This window comes from Crocodylus porosus, unplaced genomic scaffold (assembly GCF_001723895.1).
Source record: "Crocodylus porosus isolate Cpor-Errol unplaced genomic scaffold, CroPor_comp1, whole genome shotgun sequence".
NCBI classification, from domain to species: domain Eukaryota; kingdom Metazoa; phylum Chordata; order Crocodylia; family Crocodylidae; genus Crocodylus; species Crocodylus porosus.
Window position 1 is genome coordinate 24,185,151 of NW_017728918.1, and position 26,576 is coordinate 24,211,726.

At 40.3% G+C, this 26,576-nt stretch overlaps 1 protein-coding gene across 5 annotated transcripts in view; it reads right to left on the reverse strand.

The window, feature by feature from the left end:
• GREB1 (growth regulation by estrogen in breast cancer 1) overlaps nt 1-26,576 on the reverse strand; it is a 158,008-nt gene that overhangs the window by 22,867 nt on the left and 108,565 nt on the right. For 3 of the 5 annotated variants that reach the window (XM_019537395.1, XM_019537392.1, XM_019537393.1), the window contains 15 exons: nt 24,710-24,847; nt 22,238-22,423; nt 20,616-20,966; nt 19,891-20,019; nt 17,296-17,424; nt 16,583-16,780; nt 16,306-16,486; nt 14,571-14,763; nt 13,268-13,404; nt 11,547-11,886; nt 9,784-9,899; nt 8,981-9,180; nt 7,467-7,556; nt 5,890-6,500; nt 430-532 (listed from right to left, as the gene is read on the reverse strand). In XM_019537395.1, the coding sequence (XP_019392940.1) occupies nt 430-532; nt 5,890-6,500; nt 7,467-7,556; nt 8,981-9,180; nt 9,784-9,899; nt 11,547-11,886; nt 13,268-13,404; nt 14,571-14,763; nt 16,306-16,486; nt 16,583-16,780; nt 17,296-17,424; nt 19,891-20,019; nt 20,616-20,966; nt 22,238-22,423; nt 24,710-24,847 (3,102 nt within the window). The remainder of the gene's footprint in view (nt 1-429; nt 533-5,889; nt 6,501-7,466; nt 7,557-8,980; nt 9,181-9,783; nt 9,900-11,546; nt 11,887-13,267; nt 13,405-14,570; nt 14,764-16,305; nt 16,487-16,582; nt 16,781-17,295; nt 17,425-19,890; nt 20,020-20,615; nt 20,967-22,237; nt 22,424-24,709; nt 24,848-26,576) is intronic. The other 2 variants (XM_019537394.1, XM_019537397.1) reach the window with 2 other exon arrangements.

Below are 26,576 nucleotides of genomic sequence, written 5' to 3' on the forward strand. Positions count from 1 at the left end.
TTAGGTGGTGGCAGAGCAGGTGACCGTCTTTGCTTTTACTAAACATCCCTGGGACAGGTATGGACAGATAAAACCTAGCCTGTTGTAACTTATGCAAGTGGAGTTATACTGTGATTATTTCAAGGGTAATTTATTCACTGATTCAGATGAAGTTACCCCATTCAGGGATCGTCCACTACTTTTTTACAACAATGTAAATGATATATTAGTATACCAATTATACTAGTAAAAATGTGTTATCAGTCCATGTCTTCAGATTTCAAGTCATGGATCTTACAAAAGAATCATAAATGGCTTGTAGTAATGTACATAAATTACAGCTTGATGGTGAAGAGCACATGATAAACTAGTCAACCACAGGTCAGACTAACAGATGGATTTTAAAAAATAAAAGCCCCAGAAACAAACATTGCTTCATCAATAACTTACTAATATTGATCTCTTCCTCATCATAAACATCCACTTCTGTCAGTCTGATCAGCATTCTGGACAAGATACTGAGGAACTGAAGATAGGCACCCGTTTTTCCTATCTGTAAATACAAAAATCAGAAACTAAATAGCCATTTCCCATCAATGCCAATGTCATCAGTTTGGAAACTTGAAACCAGAAATGGTGATGACTGACCAAGCCTAAAAGTATGTTGAAGCTTTTCAGTTCTGTTGCATCTACATTGCTATTTCTGTACATTCACAAGTCTATATCACATGCACCTTATATGCAAGATATGATCATGCAAAACCTATCTTGCCCATATGCCTGTTACAGGCACACATATCTGCAAACTCACCACATGCATCTCCTCCCCCTGAACTAGAATAAGCATGAAAAAATAACTTTTTTAAAAGCCAAGAAAAAAGAATTAAATTTCAGAAGGAAAAGCACAATATAATTAAAGAATTACCTCAACTATTTCAAGCTTGTACATCAGCAGATCAACACATTGAGAGAACTGTCTATACTAAAAGCAGGGATGAAGTAAGTCTGCAGAAGACATTGTATCACATCTAGACTTCCCTTCTTTGGTCATATATTCTATGCAAAATAATGCAAGCTAAAAATATTTTGTTTTCTCCTTGTGCTTCCATGATGCCATTTTAAAATACCTAAAACATTTCACTCTTCCTTTTTTTTTTGTCCTAAGCCACACCAGATGCAATCATTTTCTCCAATATGTGGATGTACATTGTTGAACTTTCATACAATTTGCTTCTGTACCTGATTTTACCAAGCTATGGAGTACTTATTCCTGGGTGTCATGTATATGAATCAGTTACTACCCTGTCTTGATTCTTGCAAGTACAATTTACATTGCAGTGTAATTTAAAAAACTAATAAGCAATGAATAAGTCATACCCATAAAGTTAAATACATAAATAAAATTATAAATAATTCACACATAAATAGAGAACTTTCCATACTGTGAACCCTTGACTTGAACGGGATTTCATGGCAAGCAGGTTTATGTCAAGGCCCTACAGCTAAAAGGAACAAGCCCCTGTGACTGCATGGATCTGTTTATTTCTAAGATAAGTAAACAAAAATGTCTTAGTCTAGAAGTGATCCCACATCTAGTATTTTATATAAATGTCTACCACTTGGATTAGAGCATTGAGCATACACTCTCTCAAGTCTAGAATTATTTTTGTGTGATTTATAAACTCTTTCAATTAAAGTTTTTTGAAACATCATGTAGATTTCCACTAGTAAGGTCAGCATTGAGTGAATTGGATGTATTCTCAGTATTTTAATAATTATGAGCAACTTAACAGGACTACTGTAGCTGTACCCTATACACTGGCTCAAATTTTTGTTCCACAGACAAAATTTTATAATTTTTACCCTGACAGAATATTTTTTTTCTTTTTCCGTGCTTCAGAATGGTTAGGAAAGCAACAGGCCTACTATTTTTTATTTTAATTAAGCTTGTCCTGTAGTCCTCTCACATTGATCTTGAGAGTAGGATTACCTTTTTTCTTGCCAGATAGTGCCCATTCACTGCCTGCATCAAAGAGTTAAATTAAAACGCGTAAGAAAATAGGAAAGGAAGGAGGCTCTTGGATCATTGAGTCCAGCTCCCTACATGTGCAGGCAAGCATTTGCTGAAGGGCTCTACCAGTTCCTTCACTCTCAATCCCTTTCTACAGCATGGCCAAAAGGGGGCTTGCATATAAGTATTGAAAAGCACACATAATGGCAGGGGAGTGGTTTGATGGAAAGTTACATTGGTAAGTATTATTGATTTCTTAATGTCTTCCTTTTGTGTTCTCTTAAATCCTACAGTATTCACAGAACTGTGTAGAAAAGGATGTGACAGTACAGGAACAGGGAGCTGAACTCATTCTTTCAACTATAACCATAAAGAACCAATTGTTAAGTGAGGGGTAGCCCATGAAAAGTAACCTCTTTGCATACCCCTATATATAACATAGGGCACTTTCTACTCTTCCCAGGATGTAACGATGCTATGGTTCCTTAAACATGCCTGTGCCTTGCTGGAACACTTATTTTCAGTTCCAGGCAATCTCTAATATACCACAATGTCAAATGGGCATTCTGTCTCCTGTCTTTCTGAACTAGGACAAGTCCACCCTGAGGCAGGAATGACAGACAACACTGTGGAGGAAAATATCCCAAGAAGGGAAGAAGCAAAGATCTCAAGTTTGTAGGCTGTGTATGGAAGCTGAGGTCTGTGGGGCAACCAAGAGTCCATTAGGGTGAGTTCTACTTTCCTCCTCAGCTATGAAAAACAAGGTCTATGTTTACATCCTTTTATTCAGGGAGACATCCAGCTTGACAAATGAGGTCCACATGTAGGAAGAAAACTAAGTTTAGGTCTTCCTTGCAGAAAGCTCAGTGGTCCAATTCTTGTGTGCCAAAAAGACTCAGTTATAGCATATAATACTGGCTCCAGAGGGAACGTAGCTTCCAGATCTTAGCCAGTGCATTATTCTTTTCGCAATCACCTATGATGAGATTCTAGTCAAAGAAATGACCTAACTGCTGTCATGTTTATTTGCAGAAGGGTCATTCAAAGAGCTCTCATACCACGTACTGTCAGGTTTCCCTTTTCCTACAAGTTTCAGACATTCTGCAGTGAGATGGTTACAGGAGGGGGTCTCACATAATTAATCCCGTGGTGTAAGTTCTTTGACTGACCACTTTCGTTCTTGCCTATGTTATTCAAAAGTAGCATTTTGTTCCCAACCTTCATATCTGAATAAACCTGGCAAAGAAACCACTCTCTGAACTTTTCCAATTCATTTTCTAAGTGGGAGAGTTCCTAACATACAAATGCAGTGGTTCTCAAAATATGTCCTGTGACACACTGATGGTCCAGTGAAAACATGCCAAGGTCCACAAAGAGCCAGTCAAATGGTGACAGTTTCTTCCAATATCTAAAAAATATTGTATCCACTGATTCAGAGAGATTGGATTGAATATACTGGATGAAGTGTCATTTTATGCTTAAAATGGCAGTGTTTAAATAGCTAATCTCTATTTAGACAAGATGCCCTGGTGCCAAAATCATCTATTTGTCCCTCTTCATGAAGTAGGTAACATAACTCCACACATAATGTAATGGTTAGCAAACAAACTCATGAGCAAAACATATATCTAGCAAGAAATTATTGATTTCCAAAGGGAGAAGGGAAACTCACGTTTGCTGTATATTTTGCTTCACCCCTCTATTGGAAGAGATTCCATGCAACCCAATAAATAGCCAGAATACATTCAGAACTGGTTGGTTTCTAAAAGTCTATTCCCTTTAATTGGTCTTCTAGGTTTTAAAGGGACCCAAGCTGACATATTCCCCAGCATATGAAAAGGAGATTCTGCGCTAACATGGAATAAGGAAGAACCACTTCCATTTTGGAAGAAGAAACACTGTTTATGATTTGTTCCATAAAGTATTCAACATGAAATAAGCATTCAGTCAAGAAGAAGTAGTATGCAATACAAAATGTGGGGAATATTTTTAGGATTTGCTCTACTTCCCTGATCCTGTGCAAAACCTGTATTTCAAAGGCAGCTGGAAAAAGAAATGAAGCTTCCAAAGCTGGAAATGTTCTTCCAGGGTGACTTCTATGTATCACTTATTCCTTCAACTAAGGGCTTACACTTGTGCAGATTGCAAGTTAAAATTTCACATCCCAGAAAACAGCCAGTGAATAAACATGAGGCCTGTTTTTTCTACGAATAACTCGATAAATGGACAAAAGACAAATGCCAGCTGTTTTATGGGAAATTATGTTCTCTGATATATACAGGTCTCATTTACTTTGTTGAGAACCATCGGTGGATACAAATCAAACACCTCATGGCCAAATTAATGCTGCAGAAATACAAAATAATATGTTTTGGCTGCTTTGTACACTTGTAGCTCTGAGAACTGTATTTTTAAACTTCTTGATAAATTCTAACCCAAAATGTTATCAGTTCATGACTTCTTTGGATGTGGAAATATACTACAGTAAAAGCTCTGTTATCCGGCATCCCTCGGATATCAAATGTGCACCATCGGGTGCACTCCCCGGTGTCAGTGTGCCAGGGGACAGGGAGGGGGGCCCTGCACAGGCTGCTTTACCCCGCACAGGCTGCTTTGCCCTGGGCTGTGGGCTGAAAAAGTGGCAAAGAAAAGCTCTGCTCACGGCAGCGAAACCCGGAAGGGTACTTCCGGGTTTCGCTTTTGCCACATCCCTCAGATGGCAGTTAATAGAGTTTTCCAGCTAATAAAGTGCCAGTTAACACAGCTTTTGCTGTATCTAACTCTTGCAGAATATATTTGTTTTTACCCCCCCTGCGTTTACCAGCTTCTCATCTCTTTTGGTCAGTTAATACCTTGAACTGACACCATGAAAATAGAGAGCAGGTCTACCTAGCAACAGCAACTAATCAAATACATACGACAAATGTTGGTTTTGTGCTTCCTATGTAGTGACCTGAACTCTGGCTTCTGACCATGTCTACACTGTATCCCTGCCAAGTCTGGGGCCACTGACAAGAAACACTTCCCTACTTGCCCTTACTCAGTGTGTGCCCAGGCCCATCAATTAGGCAGAGTAAGTACTCCCCTAAATTTTCATGGGTGCTTAATATTATTAGGCTCTAAAAAGGTAATGGGACCTCTGAAGTCTTTATGTGCTTCCAAATCTCCTTACTAAGACCATTAAAAATCAGTCCCTTTTTGCTTATTTGTATTGGTAACAATTTCTATTTCTATCCAGCACATAGAGGAAATGGGTACGTCCAACAGCTTCTACCCTCCACAGCTTCGCCATAAAACGTACCCCAGAGACCCTATTTAGTTTTTAACCTGCAATTCCATCAGGCTAGAACAAACTGCAATGATGCAAAGATAAAGAGTGTAATTCTTTTTAAAACACAGTTCTAATTTTATGGAGATTTAAGAAAAAAAGACATCACCATAGCATTATTTTCTTGGCACAGGTTAACAATGGGCGTGTCTATACATGTACTTTACTTCACAGTAGACTAATTTGCTGCACAGTAAAACATCATCAGCTACACATGCATAGCAATTAGGCTGGTGAAGACTAATTTACTGCGCCATTGGATAATCCCATCAGAGACAAGTACTTTCTGATGGTGGAGTAAATTACTGTGCTTAAATGCACATGTAGATGGTGACATCCAGATTAGTTTACTCCAGCACAAATTGTGCCAGAGTTTATTCAGTCACATTAATTGCATGTGTAGATACTCCCAGTGAGAGGCAAATACAGTAATAAAGTAAGAAGGGCTGTTTCCATTAGTAAAATCTCAGATAAGAATAATAGATCTCATTAATCTAACCTTAATATGATTAAGATTAAATTAATCAAAATAAAACAATGATAATAATAATGCCATATTTTTATTACGCACCTGTGGTGGCCCACTCAGCAGCAGCCTCCTTGGGTGAAAGTTATCCATCCTGCCCTCATTTCTATTATTGTAGTCTATATGAATTGGTTTGGGTACTGTCCACTGGCGGTAGTAGAGAGACTGCTCCGTACATGTCATCATTTTACTCATGAGGGGGCGGAAAGAACTCGCCCACATCACCGAATGATAAGGTAAGAGGGAAGATGACTTGGGAAGTCCACTGCTGTCAGTAGAGGTAATAATGTCATACACTAACTTAGGCAGTAAAACTATGGGGGGCTGCTTTGATGCTTTAGTCATAACGCATTGAAATGTCTGCAGGATGAAGGAGTTGTGAGTGGGCACAGAGGAGAAAGACGAAGAAGAAAAGGGTGATGAGGATGATGAGGTGATGGAAATCTGGGCGTTTTTTATGTTCTGCTTTGTGTCCAGTTGTTCAGCTGCAATTGGCAAGTTCTTGCTGACTGCCTGTGCTCCCTTATCTATTTTCTGCCTTTGCTTTTCATATTGATTGCCACTTTCTTCAGTACTGCTGCCTAGGACTTGGTGGGGTGACTTTGCTCCATCCCCTGTTGTTAATAAAGGAGATGACTCACTGCAGAATGCTGTACCTAAAAACAAAATCTGTATTTCAACACAATGCAATTTGAATCTTCAGAAACAACCTGCAACCACAACAATTCCATTAAATGTCCTCATCAAGCATACAGTCAACAACATAAAATGCAGTCATCAAAAAATGTGAGCCCGGACTTACTGCTGTTAAGTCATGCTGTATTCACCTCACTCACCAAGATAATTTTGCTGAAATCAATGGGACTATTTGTCTGAACAAGGCTAAAAGAGATTGGAATACTGCAAAGCTCTCACTGACTAAAGGGGATACTATAGCAGTTGTAACGAAGGCACATTTTGGTTCCTAAATATTTTATGAACACCCATCTAAAATTACAGGGCATTTATACACGTGCTCTGGGAGGTGGGGTGGAAGGGGCTCCCAGAACATCATGTAAAGCAGTGTCCCTGCACTGAAAAATGGTGGTGGGGATGCTTTTAACTAAAGTTTGTCAAACGAGCTTTCGTTAAAGAGCCCTCACTGCCATTTTTCAGTGCAGGGATGCTGATACATATGACGATGGAGTCTGCTGGAGCATGATAATTACTATGATCCAGAAGATTTGATTAACTGAGTCTGCTCCAATGCATTGTAATTACAGTTCTTCAGGGCAGCCTTAATGTATGTTGTGCCCACAGTTATTATTTCTGAAAGCATATAGAGCCTGATACCAAATGGCCCTGGACATCCACAATTCTCAGTAAGTTCAAAAGGAAGATGCTTCTGAAATAGCCTGCCACAGCACTGATCTCCACAGCAATCTGGGGATGTATGGCTGACAGGAAAAGTAAGAGGAACAGGATTTCCCCATTAGAGATTCTTTCTGTTGGGAGAATCACTAATAATTCTCTTTTGTAGAATGTTGTTTTCAAATAACTGTCTTTCTGCAGACAAAAAGGGCAGGGAAATGAGTTGCCATCACTAGTTTAAACAAATGAAAGCTTAGAAATGAAAGTCTTACTTGAAGCTTTTGAAGAGAGAGATGAAGATGCAGAATCATGGGAGCGTGATCTCTCTCTCTTCATAGGACTTCTCTTTTCTGAAGTAGAGCCTGTTTCATGACCAGGGGTGGGGAGAAGAAGGAGACACATTTGAATTAATTCTCCAAAGGCAGTCCTCAACTATGACCAAACCGCCAAAGTCAGAGGGTTCTGGGTCAAAATATCTTACACCTCAGCTAGGTCAAATCATGATTCAGACAGTATTCTTGTGTGGCCACATTGCCTGTGCTATATAGTGAAGCAGCCTGAGGACTAATCTAATTTTAATTTGTGGAAGCAAAACTCCAGACAAAAGCTCAGCAATGTCCTCTTAGCCACCCATGCCTTCCTTTACTTGCTGCCCCAGCAGCAAGGAGTATATATAACATAAAAGAGGTCTCACATTATCACAGCACTAGCAGCTATTCACCCCCTAAACACATTCATTTTCACTAGGACATTCAAGTAACTCTACAGCCAGATTGTACCTCTGTGTTTGATGAAAACAAAATTTCATTCCTTTCAAAGCTGCTGATAAAAGTGCCTATTCCTGTTTATTTCAGGTTCTATTCTTGCTGAGTAACATCTTACTCAGGTGAGCAGTCCTTTCCATGAGACCTTGTGTGATCATTTATCCCCTATATAGTTCAATTTTTGCCAGTATGAAATGGGGAGGGTGATAATGGTTTCTCAGGGGCACTGAGAAATTTTACTAATTAATGTTTATAAAATGCTTGCCTTCCTCAGTTGAAACATACGATAAAGACAAAGTATTAATAACAGAATATTATTTGATAAATTTAATTTCAGAAGTACAAGCCCAGCACTAAACTTTTCAAATAATTTCTCCCAATACTTTGTTGCATCCAGTTGCAATAACTGCTTTATATTTGCATATGTGATAGATGGTTTTGCATTCTTGAAAGCCAAAGTTTATCTCTGATGTTGATACTTACAGGCCATGTCTACATGTGCATTTATGCCCTGTTATATTTACTATGCAGTAAGCTACTGCACAGTAAGTGGGAATAGACTGGCATCTACACGTGCAGGCATTAAAGTTAGTCCCAAGTCAGTCCAAACACATAGTGTTACTGCACAGTAAGGCATCTGCACATGTGTTACTGCACAGTAAATAATCAGGTGTAAATTTGATACCTGCATGATGCAGGTATTGCATATATGCTCAAATCGGTGTAAGTCACCATATTTACTGTGTAGTGCGGGTGCACACATGTAGGCACGCACCTGTACTGTGAAGTAATTTTAGTTACTGAACAGTAAATGCACATGTGTAGACATGTCCACAGGGTTAATATTTAATGCACAACTTGAAGTTTGAACATGTAGATTTTTTTCCAAAAGTACTAACTTACTTTATGAAACTATATTTTCTAACTCTACAACTTCATTCTTCTCAAACCTGATATCATATAAAGCTCAACCACTTAAAGGCTTTCTTTATAGAACAGACTCAACAAATAATAAGTAATACCTTCTGTCACTATTTCCTCATCTTCATTATCAGTACTGCTCAGTTTTTCTTGGTCACTCTCCAACACGTCATTTACAACCACCTTCTCTATGTGGCTTTCAGAGCTAACAAAGTATGCTGCCAAACCAAGCTCTTGTTCCAAGGTTGTCCTTACCAGAGAAGAGGAATTTATTAAACGTAGGTCACAGTATCTCAATGACCTTGAAAGAAACAAAAGACCAGTTTGAAATCCCACTGTATTCTACACTGTGATTGCTTTGGCAGATACAAATGAAGGATTTTGTCATTACCTACTTCGCTGATATGTAAGCAGAAACTCAATGACATATCTTTGTTACTGTATTTTGGCATGTTCACTCCCAGAGTGCAGATTATCTCTGTACTTGTATTTGAAACAGCTTATCCAACTGCACTTGGGTTCTCCTGAGTTCTAATTCTGACTTAAAAATGTACTCACTCTCTGATCTGGCACACTCAGCCCCTCCAAACAAATTCAATCCTATTGGAAGCAGGTGCAACACCAACATTTATAGATCTGCATCTGCATATGCCAGAGTTTTGTTGTCTCCTTACATCCCTCCTTAGGGATGTTGTTGTGAAAACTCCCCTTCTATCACATATGTCAACCTCCTCACCCATTACTACCAAGTCGACATGGCCAATCTCCCACATTTTTAGCTGACAGCACAAAAACTACCCAAAATGGATGAAACAATCATCTCATCATACAAATCTCATAATCCGCTGCACCCACAAAGAACCAACGAACACAATGGAAGTGTTTGTCAGTATTGCCTTCTCACCTTGGCAGGGACTCCCCTTGAGGGTCCATTCCACTAAATATTAATATACATGGAAGACCTTCTAATTCCAAATAGGTCTGTGGCCTCCAATCTGCATCTTCAATTTTCTGCCAGATCTGTCATACAATGTAAAAAACACAGCTGGGCATAACCATAAGATTCTGTTAAAAAGGCAGAAGTGGATCATATATTGATTATGCTGTGGATCTCATTCTGTAGAGATTCTACAAAAGCAACTACTGGAGGCCAAAGGGTGAAAGTTTCTTAGTTGTTAACTTTTGTTTTCAGTTTTGTCTCAGAAATATTGGTTCACTAAAAAAGACAGCATCATAAATCCATATGATGTCATCAACCTAATGACTTCCTAAATTAAGTGGAAAATAAAAAGATAACCACGTATATATCCAAATGTTCATCCAGAAAGCACAAAAAACCTTTATGAAGATGTACAACCTGATCTTCAAAGGCAGAAAGAAGAGTCACTCACCGTAAATATTTTCCTTTGGGGTTCCAGTTCCCTAACTATAGTTGTCAGCTGCTCTGAGAGCTCCATAATAGATTGATAAACAGGTCACTTGGTCTCTGCCTGGGGATCAGGTGGAGATATCTATGTTCACATTGATTAACATCTTGAGCTGTGAGTAACCATTGTATTCAATGAGAAAAACTGACTGGTGAAGTACTATGCACTGGGAGTTAGGTAACAGAATCTGGTCTTTATTATTTATGGTTAAGAACCAACAGCACACATGAAACAATATAGGATATGATTCTGAATTTATTTACTCCTGTTTTATCAAGTGAATCGTCTGTGTTAGTATAACAAAATCATAATCAGGGCCCTGTCTCCTACTCCAGGGAGAATTATGGCTAAGGGCATAAGTAGCAGGAAGCAAGCAAAAAGTGTGGTGGAATGTCCAACCCTAACATGTAACATTATGTGTTTAAACGGGGGTTGCAGTATTCTTAATAAGGGGGATAGGGCATCTCCATATTGCTTTCATGCCTGTTCACTCCTGCTCTGTGTATATTAAAACTCAGAAACAGGCAATGGAGTCACTCTAGGGCAGCCCAGTACATTTGCCAATAAGTCTGCCTCAGGCAAAGAGTCTGCAAGCAGTACTGAGTACATGTTCAGGATGACTCTGTGATAGCTATATTGCTTCATTGCTGGAGCTTGGTACACAAGGATGAAGAGCAAATTGGGAGGGCATGCTTTTCAGCAGAGCTCCCAGATGTAGCAGTCAGCATCTACAAATAAATGCTTAGTGTTGGGTGTGGGGGCTTAGACTAGCTATTTGCAGTGAGTCACGACTACATGACCATAATGTGGCCAGCCTGAATTTATTAATCTATTAACCATTTCCAGAATGTTAGAACCCAGGAAACATCAGGTGCTGTATTTGAAATGCTGGGAGACCCAGATGTATCTGGGTAGGACTGAATGATGTGAGGACTCCACACCACCTTCTGGTGGCCTACGTAATATAATTCCACAGTATTCACCTTAGGGGGAAACTTTTCTGCTCAGGTAAAACCTTTACCATGATAAAAATCACTTTAATTTTTATTTGCTCTTTCACTACTGCATTGATTCATAGACTGCACACTCGATTGCAATGTGTGTGGCTATTCATGCTAGTTTTAATTTTGCTGGGAAATGACATATAACATCAATAAAACCTGAACATCTCCATCCACCCACCCAATGGACGTGGTGCTTCCATGGTGAACCTATTAGGATAGTGTCTTCTGCAAGTTACCTTTAGTTGCTCCACAAAGTGCTTCCCTATGGTGATTCCAGAGTTAGGATTTCCCAAGATTATTTCAAAATTATCTTCAAGAGCTAGTCTTTCTCTTACATGATAGAGTCGCTCATATGCCACAGCAGCCAGTGGAATACAGGGAATTCTTAACACCACCATGAGGCCATGGCCACTGGGGCAGAGTCTTGAAGAGTTTATTAGGTTTTGGGTGATTTCCAGCGTTTCAACTGAAGTGTAATTCTTCATCTGAGATAGACCACTTACTGCCATCATAGCTGCAGAATAGTGCTGTATGAGGACAAAAGTCCTTATCACTGCACTGTGTAATCTGGGAAACCTGAAATAAATTGTGAAGTGAGGATGCAGCTCTTATAAAAATTCAATAACACACAAAATATCATCTTCATGTAAAATCATGCCTAATATACAGTAGAACTACACTAAGCTGTCCTTGACTGTTCTCCTATAATTCCTTGACCAGAAACGGTGAGATCTAACCATTTCTCAGGAAAGATTTAAGACAAGTGGCATGCTGAAGTTATACTTCCTCATGTTATTAAGACCTCATTGCTTTTAGAAGATATGCCACAGAATACTTGCTAATGTAGTCAGCAGTACCATGAATCAAAAATAAAAGACACTTGCAATGAAGATGAACACAGTACAGCTCATTGTGCATCAGTTTAGGGTTTCTTTTACTTGTACTTACTGAAGATTTGATCCAATTCTTACTAATGTCAACTAAAAAGAATCACTTGACTTGACTAGGAATTGAATCAAGACCAAAACCAGTATGTCATAGTCTTTACAAAGTTATAAAGTTCTCCTTGCTCAATTTTGCATTTATTGTATACTTGACAATTCAATGAGCTCATCTGGAACTTTGCACACACAAAAAAATGCACCTAAAGAACATTGGCTACCCACTCCCAGTGACTCTAGAGTTTTCACTTAAATGTCTCTTCCTGGACCATATAAGGTAAATGACATCAAATTTTCACCCTCTGATAACAACAATTCAATTTTGATTTCAGTCCAGGAGCCAAAGTGAAACTGCACCTGTTCTTTGTGGCCCCTTTAGGAAATTTACAAAATGTATATATTAAAATTAGTTCTTGATAGCCAGAAAAGTTCAGCATGGAATCACATTAAAAATATTGATGCGTTAACCTCCACAATTAAGGACAATAATTATATAGTGGATAACGGACCCAGCCAAAACCATAACTACATCGTGCTAGATGACATGCATAAAAAGAGACAATCTCTGCTAACCAGCTTATAGCCTAAATTAGCAGGACCCAACCTTTTTGGCAGGTGCCCCACAAATTAGTCTTGTACCCTCCCCAAGGATTACTCCAGTCCCCTTCTCCTGCCTGATCTGCTGCTCTGCTTTCTGCTTCCTGCCCCATCTTCTGCTTTGCTGCCTGTCTCCTCCCTGATCTGTCATGTGCCACATACAGAGGCTGCCTGTACCACTTCTGGCACATGTACCACAGGTTGGCCACCCCTGTATTAAATAAAGACAACAAACCAAGGTCAAGTGGAGAAACAAAAACACAGAAAGATAAACTGTCATATAGGACACATAACTGAGTAGTGCCAAAGCCATGAACAAGAAGAGCTCAGGCCTCCAGATGTATGGTCCAAAACCCCATCTACTGGATTATGCTGCCTCTCAAATGTCATAATGTTTTAAACCAAAGACCATACTGTACCTTTTCCCTAAAGCCACAACCATAGCTTCAAAAGAGCTGTCATATCTAAGCAATGGAATGCTGTGTCCAGAAAGGGTGGATTCAATGAATTCTGACAACCCAAAATATTTCTTGTTTTCATGGTATAAATCTACTCCCTTCAGTAAAAAAAAGACAAAAGTAATTTAACAATACAAGCAGTATATGCATTGTAAGTAATGCATCAACCTGTCATCACTAATTAAGTATCATATTCCTTCAAATATAAAATACCCTTGAATTTAAAACACACCTAAATATTTGGATTCTCAATTTTAAAAAAAACAAAACATCAAATAAAGACACATCTACAACTTTATAGTGAATGTAAGAGTTTTACATGATTTTTATAGTTGAATTGAAGGTGCAGATCATTTTTAGAAGAAATATTTGATTTTTAAAAGTGTGTTGTATTCAAAGAAATATGATAAATATATATGCAAACAAAAACATACAGAGAAGTAGACTTAGGACTCTTTTTTATATACACACATATAGAAAAAATATTTAAGAAAATACATGTATTTATATAATTCAATGCTAATATAAACACTTGACTGATATGTTGAGAAGACTTAAATTTAAACAGTTCTTTTGACTTCAGTGCAGTTTCATAGATTCATAGATGTCAGGGTTGGAAGCGACCTCAATAGATCATTGAGTTGGACCCCCTGCCCTGGGCAGGAAAAAGCACTGAGGTCAGATGACCCCAGCTAGGTGCAGTCTCCATTTGAAGACCCCCCAGGGTAGAGGAGAGCACCACCTCCCTTGGGAACCCATTCCAGATTCTGGCAACCCTTACTGTTCTTTCTATGAAAGTTATGACAGCTCAGAGAAAATGAGGATCTAAATCAGTGGTTCTCAACCTTTTTAGACTTGAGGATCCCTTTCATAGACTCTGCAAATAATAAAGCAATTCTTCTCAGTTGAAAAGAAATATCTGGATTTAACATGTGAATCATGTTTGCTCACTTAACAGTGCTAATATTGTGTGGCACCCTGTGGCATCCTTGAAAAGAGTTCAAGGCACCCCATGGTGCTGTGGCACCCTGGCTAAAAATCACTGATGTAGATAGGGGAAACTAGAAAGGATAAGATTAAAAAACAGAAGCACTTAGATAGAAACTAAACCAAAAGCAGACGAGAGAAGGAATATAACAATAATAATTTATCACTTTCTTCATGAGAACCCGGGGCCTCCAAAGTTTTTCTGGACATGTCAACATAAAATACTTGCTGATGAATTTACAAAAGAATGCAAAAGCCCTCCAAAGACCTATCTTACATTGCTGTATGAAGAAGGCCAGTGGATTTCATTGTAAGGGCTGATGTGGGTATGCTGTGTCTGCAGGGCATAGGGGAATGAAGTCACATGAAGTGTCACAATGTTTGGAGCCTCTTTCACCTCTCTGCAGTTCAACAGTCTATCGACAAGTCCCATGGATGGTTCCATTTGAGGATAAAGGCTATGAACAGCACTGCAAGAAGAAACCCAATATTCTCCAAAGTGATCAGTATAAAAGAATTCCTATACCAAGGTCAATGTATATATCTTACCATCTGAAACTCAGGCACAAAAACATCATTAAATACAAACAAGGAATTTACAGCTGGATTCTTTGACCTGGCTCTACCATCTTTGCGCTACTCCTATGACAGAAAGGGAGTGGATAAACCCCATATCATTCCCTTAGACACTGTGGAATGCCTATCAAGCAGGGAGCTTCCCGCAGCTCCCAGCACACAGGATGGGGAAGCTGAAAAGGAGCTGGCAGTATGGCAGTTGCTAGCAGCCAAATGGCATGGATTAGCATAGTTGTTAAGAACAGGGCCAGCACAAGGATTTTTGCTGCCCTAGGCAAATGAAAGTTTGCCACCCTCCCGTTTCATTCTGGGTGGAGCTGATGGCAGTGGCGTCATGCCAAGCCAGGCCCAACCAAGTGTCCATGCTGCCTGCTTGCCCCAAGTGTTGCATTTGCTACCTCCTACAATTTGCTGCCTTTAGCAACCACCTGTGTTGCCTGTACAATTAAACAAACCCAACTTAAGAAAATATAGCATTTGACCCCAAAGAGATTACAATCTTTGTATAAAATGAGATACAACAGATAGATACAACAGGTAGATGGGGGCACAAAGTAACTGCAACAGGATTACCATAAAAGAGGAATGAATGTCTGGGTATTAGGGCCCAAGCATATGCCATTTCAGTCCCCTGGATCTGTAATCCTAAGCAAGTCACTCATGCTCTTTGTGTCTCAAAATGGGATGAAAGGTGGTCTATATTAATGTTAGCCATTACAATTACTCTCCCACCTCACAAAATCCAAAATAACCTCTTTTGCGAACATGCTCGTGTTCCTGCAGTAGAAATATGTGGATTCTGTTAAGTTAAAAATACACGGTGGGCATCTTGGAAGCTTGGAAAATCCATGCTCCCACCCTTCACAGAACCAGTAGTAAGAGCAGGTGACTTGGGAGGAAGATTTTTTTGTCTTCCTTTCATCAGAAATTTACTGAAACTGAGACATCCCTACAGAACACTGCAACTCTGACACATCTAGTAATAAGTGGTACACCAGCTGCCCAGATACTGTGGAGTTTTTTTGCACAATTTGCAGCAGGGATAAAAGTTAAAGAGAGTTTTGAAGGAGGGCAGTGAAGTGGCTTTCCACATCGATTTTCTCACATGCAAGAAGCAGCCTACCAGAAAATGTGAAGGACCTTGTAGGAATCCATGACTCATGGAGAATCAGAGCTGAAAACAGCTCAATGAGACATTAGAGGCAATTCAGGATGAGGACAGGTCTGCAACAACCTCCAGCAGAACTGTTCGTGTTTGATGCTTGGGCAAATGGAGCTAGCTGGGCAGTGAAGATGGACACAGATGAGTGGGCAATGAATAAACAACCAAAATGACCTTCAAGACAGCATTTTGAATGGACTTTAGAGCTAATAAAAATAATAATAATTAAAATTTTTTTCTGTAAAAGTTGAGTTAAAAATAAAATTGTTCTTACCTCATAAGATCCCAGTGAGCATGATCATGGATTAGGACAAACAGTGTGTGAGGATTCTGCATAGAGTTTTGCAAAAAGGCTTTAAATTTAGTCTGGGATTCAGCATCTAGCTTCATAACATATTGTTCCACTCTCTGCTTTGTGAGGTGCTCCTTTTCTAAGCCAAGCTCCAGCAAAACACCTAAAGAAGTCAAATAGGCATCAGTCCTTCCACATACAAAATGTAGCTACCAATTTCACATTCACATCTAAAATAAACCCAGATCACAAGGAATACCTGAATGCCAGAGATGAAACAGTGTCTGCTGGTATGTCACTTCAGAGGGTGGAATGCAAATCAGGAAATCAACTTTTTCAAAAGAGCCCAAATCAAGGTTTTGAGTGCTTGAGTCAGCAATTGAGCAAACATGAGACAATAATTTCTGAGCGACTGCCAGCTGGAATGGACGAATCTGATGCTGTTCAATATTATAACCTGGGAAGAGGCAAAAACATTTGTTCAGTTGTGTGGCACAAGTCTAATCTTATACTCCTTAAAGTCTGCTATCTCCTGGAAGTCTTCACAGCTCATGGTATAAAGTTCTCTGTATGAAGTTCTCCTGTATAATATAGATGTTCTAAAGCAATGAAATCCTTCAGACAGAGGGAGAATAAAGTCTATCAATTTTCAGAGATTCCTCTACATGTTCCCTGGTCCCCAAACTTCCCAAGAACTCAATTCCACACATGTATTGTGAATGTCCCTTTAGGCCTTCATGAAGTCAAAGTCCTCATTTAATAAACAAACTAAGATCAAATAAATGATCCACTTGAAGGAGGACCGTGGAGTGGAACTGTAGCCGTGTATACATCAGAATCAATGTTTACTTTCAAAGATTACACATAGGAAAGATGGGGGCTGAGATCAGAGGTCAGTGATTAAGGGAAATCTCAAAAAATTGTTAGGCTTTACTCTACTCTGCTCCCTCTCTAGATGTCTTCATTACTTACTTGTGCACACAGATGCTCCGGTTCCATCTAGAGCTGTTGTTGTCCTATTCACTGAAGCATAAAGAGATGAAGAAATGTGGCCTTGGTTTTCTTGATAAAATTTGTCAAGCAAAAGATCAATGTCACCCTCTGCCAAATTGAAAGAAGAATGGATATTAATATTCATGTTGATAATAATAATACCACATAACTCTAACAGCATTTTTCATCAGGGGGCTTCTAAATACTTTATACACTCCAGTTAGATGCTCTGAAACCCCGGCTTCTGCCATTCTTCACTGAGGCTGTCTTGCTGGCTCCTGTTGGATCTGTTTGCACTTTTTAAATCAAGACTGTCCTACTGGCAGCCCACAGAGGTTAACTTACCACCCCTGGCCTCCCACCCACTCCCTCTATTACCTACTGTGTGCATCAGCAGATGGAGACTCTGGGCTCTCCACTTCCCTCCTCTAGCTGCTGCTTCCTGCCCCTGCCCAGTAAAGAGAGCTGAGAGCATGGGTGGATCTAAAGGGGGTGCTGTGGCATGGCTGCAATCCCCCTTTCACACCAAACCACATCTTGGGAGCTTCTGGTGGCTTTTTTAAAGTCCTCAAAGCATGTAAGAATCCCCTCTGTGTTCAAAGACACTTCCCCAATCTCCCCTCTGTGCCACTGCTGCTTTTCCTGCTGTCCCAAGCAAGAGGGAAGCTCCTGCAGCCAGACCAGGCAGGGCCTGGGCTCAGCTAGGAACAGCAACAGCAGCAGCAGTGATGGCCTGGGGAAGGGAGGGATGAGTTCCCCAATCTGCCCAGTCCTCTGGAAGCAGGCATAGAGAGAGAGAACACCCCCTCTGCCCATCGGAACCAGTACTGCCATGGTTCCTAGCCTCCACACAGCTTGGCTGGAGCAGGCAGGAACAGCTTCCCCCACCCTGGGACAATGGAAAAAGCAACAGGGTCTGGTGAGGGAGGGAAGGATGAAAGGGAAAGGGAGGGGCATGTCTCTGAGCATGGAGGGGAAAGGGTTGGGGATTCTTGCCTACTCTGGGGTAAGCAAAAAGTCCCCAGAGGCTCCCAATCTATCCACACCAATAGGAGGGAGACCGATAGCTGGAGGTACAGCCAGCCCTGCAGCACAGGTGACTGTTTCCATACCTCTCTTGGCCAAATCCTGGATCCACCGCTCGCTGAGAGGGAGGCTGGGGTGCATGGTGCAGCAGGGGAGGAAGGTTGTGTGTGCTCAATGCAGCAGGAAGGGGGCATCCACAGCCCAGGGGTTCATGGTTTACCCTGCTGTGTCCCCCACAATTGCAGCTCCCAATGATGTTGCCCATGGGAAGTGTGGTCCCTAGTCACTTAGAAGCTGAATAACCTTGGTTTAACCAAATTTTCACTGGAGCAGAACACAACTTTGCCACCCACTGGTGAGGACATTTTCATGGGTGGATGAAGACCCAGGTTCAAACCCCTACTCCAAAGCAAGCAGAGTAGTATCTCTTTCAGCCAAGGTGACTACCTAAGCATCAGGCTCTTCTGTTCTGTCATGGGCAGCAGAAAAACACTTTGAAAAGTCTCAGTTTATCCTTAGTCAGAGATGGATAATTAGGATACATCTAAAAAAGTTTCACAAAATGGGAAGATATATTTCCAGATCTTCTCAGGTGATACACAAAAACAAAAACAAGACACCTATTGATTTATGCTACTGCATAGGCGACTGGTTGTGGGGACACAGGGGGCATGTGCCCACCCTGACAAGGCCATCCCCACCGCAGATCCTGCCAGAGCTCACCACATTACATTCATCCAGAGCCCTTCTTGTTCTTAGCCAATGAAAGACATTCAGAGAACACAGTGTTAGTATTGTACTGTATTCACTGAGCACTTGTGAAGAAACACTTTAATATACTATAATTGAACCAAGGACAGCCAGGGTGATTCCAAAGTGCAATCCAGTGAGTCCACACAGTATGCATAGCAATTATTTTAAGATTTTCATTTACTTCTACTGCTCAAGAAATAGAAAAAGTTCACTTCAGTGCCTTTAAGAGTTGTATTTAAAAGAAACTTAGAGAAGAAGGAGCTTCTGCATAAAAAAGCAAATGATAGGTCAAAGAAAACAGAATCTACCTCAAGTAAATTTCATGACATTTAATGGGCTTGATGAACTTAATTTCCCCTGCTCACAGCCTCAAATTCTCCTCACTTGGTGAAACAATAGTTTTGCAGCAATATTCTCTCTCATTTCAGAGGTCAGGATGGAGTTTATACTGAGATGAAGACAAGGGAATAATATTGAGTAACAGGACGAATTAGCTGGCTGTGAGCTATTTAGCTCACCCTCATACCTGTGCAACCAGCTGAGGAGGCAACCTGCATACAGCAGTGAAGTGTGTTGGATAGGGACTGTGTACAGAGCCATATCCATGCTTTGATATAGGCAACTAACTAATTTTCATTTCTGTTGATGAAAATATATGCATGTATGAATGCAATTTGCCCATGGGGATCTGACATTTTTCAGATAAGTTTTACTCTTCCAGATTGTTATTGTCCCTTTCTGACAGACTCCCACTGAGTTCAAAGGATAGGCTCTTAGGATCATGTCTGTTTATACCTGGGCAGAGGGTGCTAAAATAAGACCCCAGAGTTTCAACTTTCCCGGTCACCAGTTGATAATTAACTTCCTTCTGGTAGTCTGCAGGGGTGAGCATGCTCTCAGACAGAACTCTTGCCTGGTATTTCCCTAAAAAACAAAAATGACGCTTTTTTATATGAAATGTTACGGTTTGAACCAAAATGACAATGTTCTAAATCAACCTTCCTTGTTCAAACAGTAGTGTTATGAGTGGTGTCCAGGAGATGCAGGGTTTAACACAGCCATTGATTACCCCTCCACTATTGGCACATCTCCAATGGGACTCCTTATGCCAGAAATTAGAGGGAAGCCCTGGTCCTGCTCATCCCACTCCCAAATTTCTGGTCTCTCCAGGAGCCCCGCCAAATAGATTATATGGCTCCATGAGCCAGATCTGGTCTGTACGTCATATCGTTTACCATGCTGCTCTACATTATAAGTAATAGTAATACCCAGCTATGGGAATAGCCTCAAATTCTATTAAACACTAAAAGCAGGACAGCTTTCTAAGTAGCTTCAACTGAACCTCAAAATTAGCTTGCTCACTGTCATATACATGCAAACACTCCTTTACAGTCAGGCACTTCAGCCAGAAATGTAGAAAAGTGCATGCACAAATGGGGATGCAAGCCAAGCCAATTTCTCATAACAGATAATGATAAGAGTTATACAGGTTGGTCTAAAGATTTTCTCTGTGAACTCACCTGTCACCACAATGCAGGAATCTATGCATCTGTTTCTGCTAGCGCATAGGATCACCACGTAGTTCGTCTTCACTAGCTTTCCTTCAATGATCTGCTTAAACATTTCTGAAAGTCCCTCAGCTAGAGAGTAACTGCACTCAATGATATGGACACTGTCATTGCAAGAACTGGCAGCTAACCCTGCTAGCCAGGGGAGCTGGGCAGATGTCACTGGTGCAATCTGGCTGGGAACTTGAGGGAAAGTCTGTGGAAGGGCCTGCTGATACTGGCGGATTTCAGAGAGATGAGACTCCCTCCATGAGCGCATGAATATTTGCTCCAAATCCTCAATCAAAGGGACTTGGTCTGAAGCTAAAGAAACATCAAAAGAAGAACAGAGTATAAACCACTTAAAATATGATGCTTAGCCAAAATAAATCCCTCTCATCTGAGAAAAAGAGCTAAACAAAATCTTTGACTTCTGGATCCATTTTGGTTTAATACATAATCACTCCGTTGTCTTTCCTGAAGTTATATCTAATTTGCAGTATAACTAGGCCCTCTGCTCATATAAAAGCTTTGAAACCAGATTCTGGCCCATATCACAACCCCCTGAGTCTCTTGGTCAATGTGCCTTAAGTAGAAGCTGGACATTCCCTGAGCACTGGGGAATAGTCAGTGCTCAGCACAAGGCATAAACAGGCATCACCAAATGAAGTGGATCAGCTGTGTTGGGATGTGTCAACTGAGCCACTTCACTGGGTGAGACAGACACTGCCCATTGGTCTACAGGGTCAGGTCCACCAGCTGGGGCCCGATTCTAGGAAAAACACTCAGGCAAACATGCCTCTGAAAACAGTGCAGCCCCAGGTTTCTCTGCTAGCAGAGGATCACCTAGGGAATCCCTGAGCACACCTCTGCAACTGGGAAAACCAATTGCAGATACACCGCAAGTCAGATATCCCAAGCATGCATCTCTACAAATGGGGGAACCTGTGCAGGCACTCCCTGGGCTTTAGGGGCCCTAAAAAACCTAACAGACGTTGACCACAATCAAGTAGCACAAATTGATACCACCTATATTCCATCTGCAGATTTTAGGCATTTGTGGTGAAACAAGGCACATGGATGCATGTTTACTTATTCTTTGTGCCACCATAAAAATTTATGGTGGCAGAAGATGACATCTGTTTCCAGCCACACACTGTACTACCTCCACGTTACTCCATTCCAGCGTCTTATCAGGAGCTAGCCTATATGAGGCCATGGCCTGCTGGAGAAGCCCTGGCTAGTACCTAGCAGATATTATGGTCAATGTAAGTTAGAGCATATTTCAGCAAAATGTAGAACCAGGCCCCAGCAGCCCTAGACATCACTGGAGTACACATACGTTAATCCTCGGGTCATCCAGTGCTACCCATATAATATTCTGGTACTTCTGTATTGCCAGGGCCTCTCAACTTTACATCGTCTGCAAGTATCATTAGCATACTCCAACTCCAAGTTCATTAATGAAAATATGAAATCACACACAAAAATAACTCTTAAGGAACCCAGCTAGTAACTGCTCTTCAGCCCATAGTTCCTTTTCATTCACCAATGGGAAATGTTTTACTTCTATACAGATGGAAAAAAAACCTCACCTAGCTGAACAAGGTAGTAGACTGTTAGTAACAGCTGCATCTCCTCTGAGATCGGCTGTATTGTGGAAGCACCATACTGTTCATAAGCTCTAGATATAGACTGAGAATTTCTGTAGCAGGTGTACAAAAGTGGACTCACTATGATGTCATTAAGGTTCCCACAAAGATAAGGGAAGTTTCCATGACCTGTAAAATAAACAATATTTGCACTCACCAAATTAATTTAATGTGTATGAATCAAACAGTCTGCTATACTTTAGTACTCAGGAGAATCTGAAGAAGCCAGTGTGATGGTATTCATTGGTTTATACCAGGGGTGGGCAACCCCTGGCATGCATGCCAGAATGTGGCATGCAAAGGCATTTTGCTTGGCACATGTGCCTTAGGGCGGATGGTGGGGAAGGGGCTGGTGTTATTTTTTATATTGCCACAACAAGGATCAGGCCCCTAGCAGCTCCCCACCATCCACCCCTGGCACACCAACATCTTACAAGTTGAAACTGTGGGTGTTTTTGGCACTCTGCCCAAAAATTTTGCCGACCCCTGGTTTATACCTTGTGCAGCAACAGGTGATTTGAAATACTCTGCCTTGGTTTGTGGAGTCTTCGCCATGACTATTTCTATCTTTCTTATTCTTGACACTGTACAGGAATCTACAGGATCCTATACCACATTCATGACCATAGTATTCAGCAATGTGACTAATCTGCTATGGTTTACTCTCACATCCTCTCCATGGGGGAGAAGTGCATATGTTGTAGCACTTAGTTTTGGCAGAGTGTTGCTAGGGTTTTGTACATGCTGCTCTACATTTATGTTGGAGAAGGCAAGTCAAAGAAATGAGTCTTGTACTTGGGGCAGAAAGTAATGAGGTTTGTGATGGTCTTCATTTTGGTGTTACTGTATTTTTGCACATATAACGTGCCCCCAAATAGAATATGCACCTTGTTTTTGAAAGGCATTACGGAAAAAAAATTCTAGTGTTATGGCTGCAGAAAGCAAGGACGGAGCCTAATCTTCAGCTGACTGACCCTGCTTAACTAAAACACTAGCTCCTGTTAAAGACTGGTCTCCATAGGTGGACCTCTCATCTTAAAAAAAGCTAAAGAGATGTGAAATAGGAGACATGATCAGAAGCCCTATCAGACAGCCAAATTCCCCTAAGAAAGGTTAGCTTCATTAGTCAAGACCATTAAAAAGGAGAGATGATTGCTAGCAACTGTGAAATAAAGAACAATGGACCATTAATTCAGTGGCCCATTGATTCCCTCAGCAGGCTGAGCTGAGGGAATACCAGAGCTGCTGCACTGTGGAGCAGGGATGAAAATAGGGTGTTTCTATCTTGGACAAAAAATCAGCTTCCCCACTTAACACATGCACGCCAATGGGGGTAAAGAGGTATGCTGTATGCAAGAAAATCTGGTAGTTCATTTGGAATCAGAATTTATGGTAGAGGTGATATCTTTCATTAGACAAGGGGCAGGCAATTATTTTGGGCAGAGGGCTGCTTACTGAGTTTTGGGAAGCCATCAAGGACCGCATGACAGGCAGCCTGGGGCAGATACATATTAATTTTCTAAACTTTTTAGGGGCCCCATGGGCCGGACAGAATAGCCTGGAAGACCGCACCCAGTCCGCATTTTGCCCATCCCTGTATTAGACCAACTAGATTTTTTCAAAAAACATTCTTTAATTGCAAGCTTTTTGGCACAAACACCCTTCTTCAGGCATCGGAGAACAGATTGTAAAAGTTCTCTTTTCTCCTACATCTGAAGAAGGGTGTTTGTGCCCAAAAGCTTGCAATTAAAGAATATTTTTTTTTTGCAAAAATCTAGTTGGACTAAAAAGATATCACCTCTACCATGAGTTCTACTTCCTTTTGCCTCTAAACCAATACGGCAACAACTTGGAAACCTGGTAGTTCATTTTGCACTCTTGGATGGGCCTCTGAGGAGTTCCATTTCCTGCACAGATGAGCTTTAACCCTTTACTACAGGTCAGAATGAGATGTAAGCATGGGTGACCCAACACAAATTTATATCTACAGTACATAAAGCTAATACAGTAATCTATTGTCTTCTTAGTTACATCTTTTGGCCAGTCTTGTTTGATGATAAATGGGAGTTTAGCCTTTGTTTTTCATATGAACAGGCTTACATGAGTCAGCTTTGTAAAACAATGGTTCTCAATCTTTATAGGCACCAATCCATAACCTTTGTGAACTGACCAGCACCCCATTTCAAGAACCCATATATTTATTATAATGCTTACTTCCTCATATGAAGGTCAGGTAGTGTGGGTGGCTTAGAGTACAGGGACTTTTTGATTGGCTTTTTAATTGAATTTTCACTGGTTGTCTTCATCATCAGGTTAATTAGTTAATATTTCTCAATAAAAATCCTATATTTATCTCAGAACATATTAAATTGCCTTTAAAAGCAAATAGACAAAAGATTGTTGGGATTTTATTACCTTTAAATATAACTGGTTTTGCTTTACATATTTTCAGCAAGTTGTCAGGAACTGAAACTGGTTCTCCAGAGGCCACCATTGGAGATGAGGCTGGTCCTATTAAAGCAGAATGTGGCAAAGATGACAAGCTTCCTCCGTCTAAGAATGAATTCATGAAGTCAATACAGTCAAGTAATAGCTCGATAAAACAGAACTCACAATGTTGCTTTCTCACATCAGCCAACATCTGCACTCAGAATCAATGCTTCATTCCTTTTTTGTTGAAACACAAATGATACATGAACTACTAATCTACCTATAATATTACCTTAGCTTCCTTAAAATAATATCATTTCCAAAACTAAGTTTTACACATATCTAAAGACTGCAAAATAAGCAAGCACATGGGTGAAAGTATGAGTGCCATAATCCAGAGAAGCCTGCAAAACATTTATGGCCTATACATTTTGCATGAACACAAATACATTTTGCTGCTTGGATTATAAACCAATGTTGTTATCAGTTCTTAGAAAGAGAAAATTAAATACGCTGAAGCCTTTCATTAGTTTTTAACAGTAATCTAACTTCAAACATTAGCAGATTAAAAACACTATTTTAAGGGAAACTAATTAATTCTGGTGGATTATCTGTTTTATCGATTTTATTTTTATCTGAACTAAATGGCAACTGTGTAATCCATCTTTAGAGTTAATAGCAAATACACTTTTTTACAAGTAAAATCAATAATAATAATGTGACAAACTGAACTCCGACATTCACTTTTATGGCTTAATTACTCATCAGAATGTTACATCTCTCTCAGTCTGCTTCTGGAGGAGAAAGATATCTCAGTCTAATAGAGACAAAACAGCATAAAAGTAAAAACGAGCTGATACACTGTGCATGAGAGTTACTAGATACTCACCACAAAGCTAGCTAAACATACTGGGCTACACGTGGGACTATTACTCAGTTTAACACAGTGGCACCTTAATGGGAATCCGTTTAAATTAGGATTGAACTGAAACTGAGAGAGCATGTTATAGTTTGGCCAATAATGAATCTCTCTTTGGAATGACACTGATAGTGCCCTGGCCAACTGAAGCCAGTGGGAGTTTTATCATTGGCTTCAATACATCCTAGATTTTGGACCAGATCTCAAATGTATTTAAACAGCTAAAAAGACTAGCATTTACAAAAATCTCTTGGTCTGTACCTTATTTACTCGAATAGAAGATGACCCGGATTATAAGACAACCCCCCAGTAATTAGATTCTATATATGGAAAATATATAAATTTGTTATAATTGTCCAGGGGTAGAATCAAATTATTGTAAGGTTGCCTTAAATTTGTCCCCCTTCCACTGCTACACTAAGAAAAAGAAATCTTGGGAGTCAGGTAGCCCCTTTGCCCTGTGCTTCTCCCCAACTTTTTCCCCTGGCAACCCCTTCCCCCTCTTTTTATTGTTATACCCTGCTCTCCCTAAATACATGGAAGTAAGAAGCAAATTTGAAAACAATGACCTTGAAATTAAACACAGCTGTAGCAATTTGCATATTTTATCCACGTACTTAGTTCATCACAAATTGATGCATGTTACCTGAAATTGCTGTAAGTTTTAGTATAAGTTCTCCATAAACATACTTATAAGTAGCACCTTGACACCTACTTATACATAGTACAACCTTTTTTCTTTTTTTTCCTTTTTTTTTTGGTTTTTGTTTATTGCACCGCTCCTGGAAGCACCGTAATGCCAGGCCAATGCATGGATTGGATGGAGCAAGCTCCAGTTCCACCTCCAACACCAAAAATCTACTCAATATAGACCTCCTACGGAGGACATATTAGGGACAACCACCTGCCCTGGGGAGCCCGCCCACACAGTCA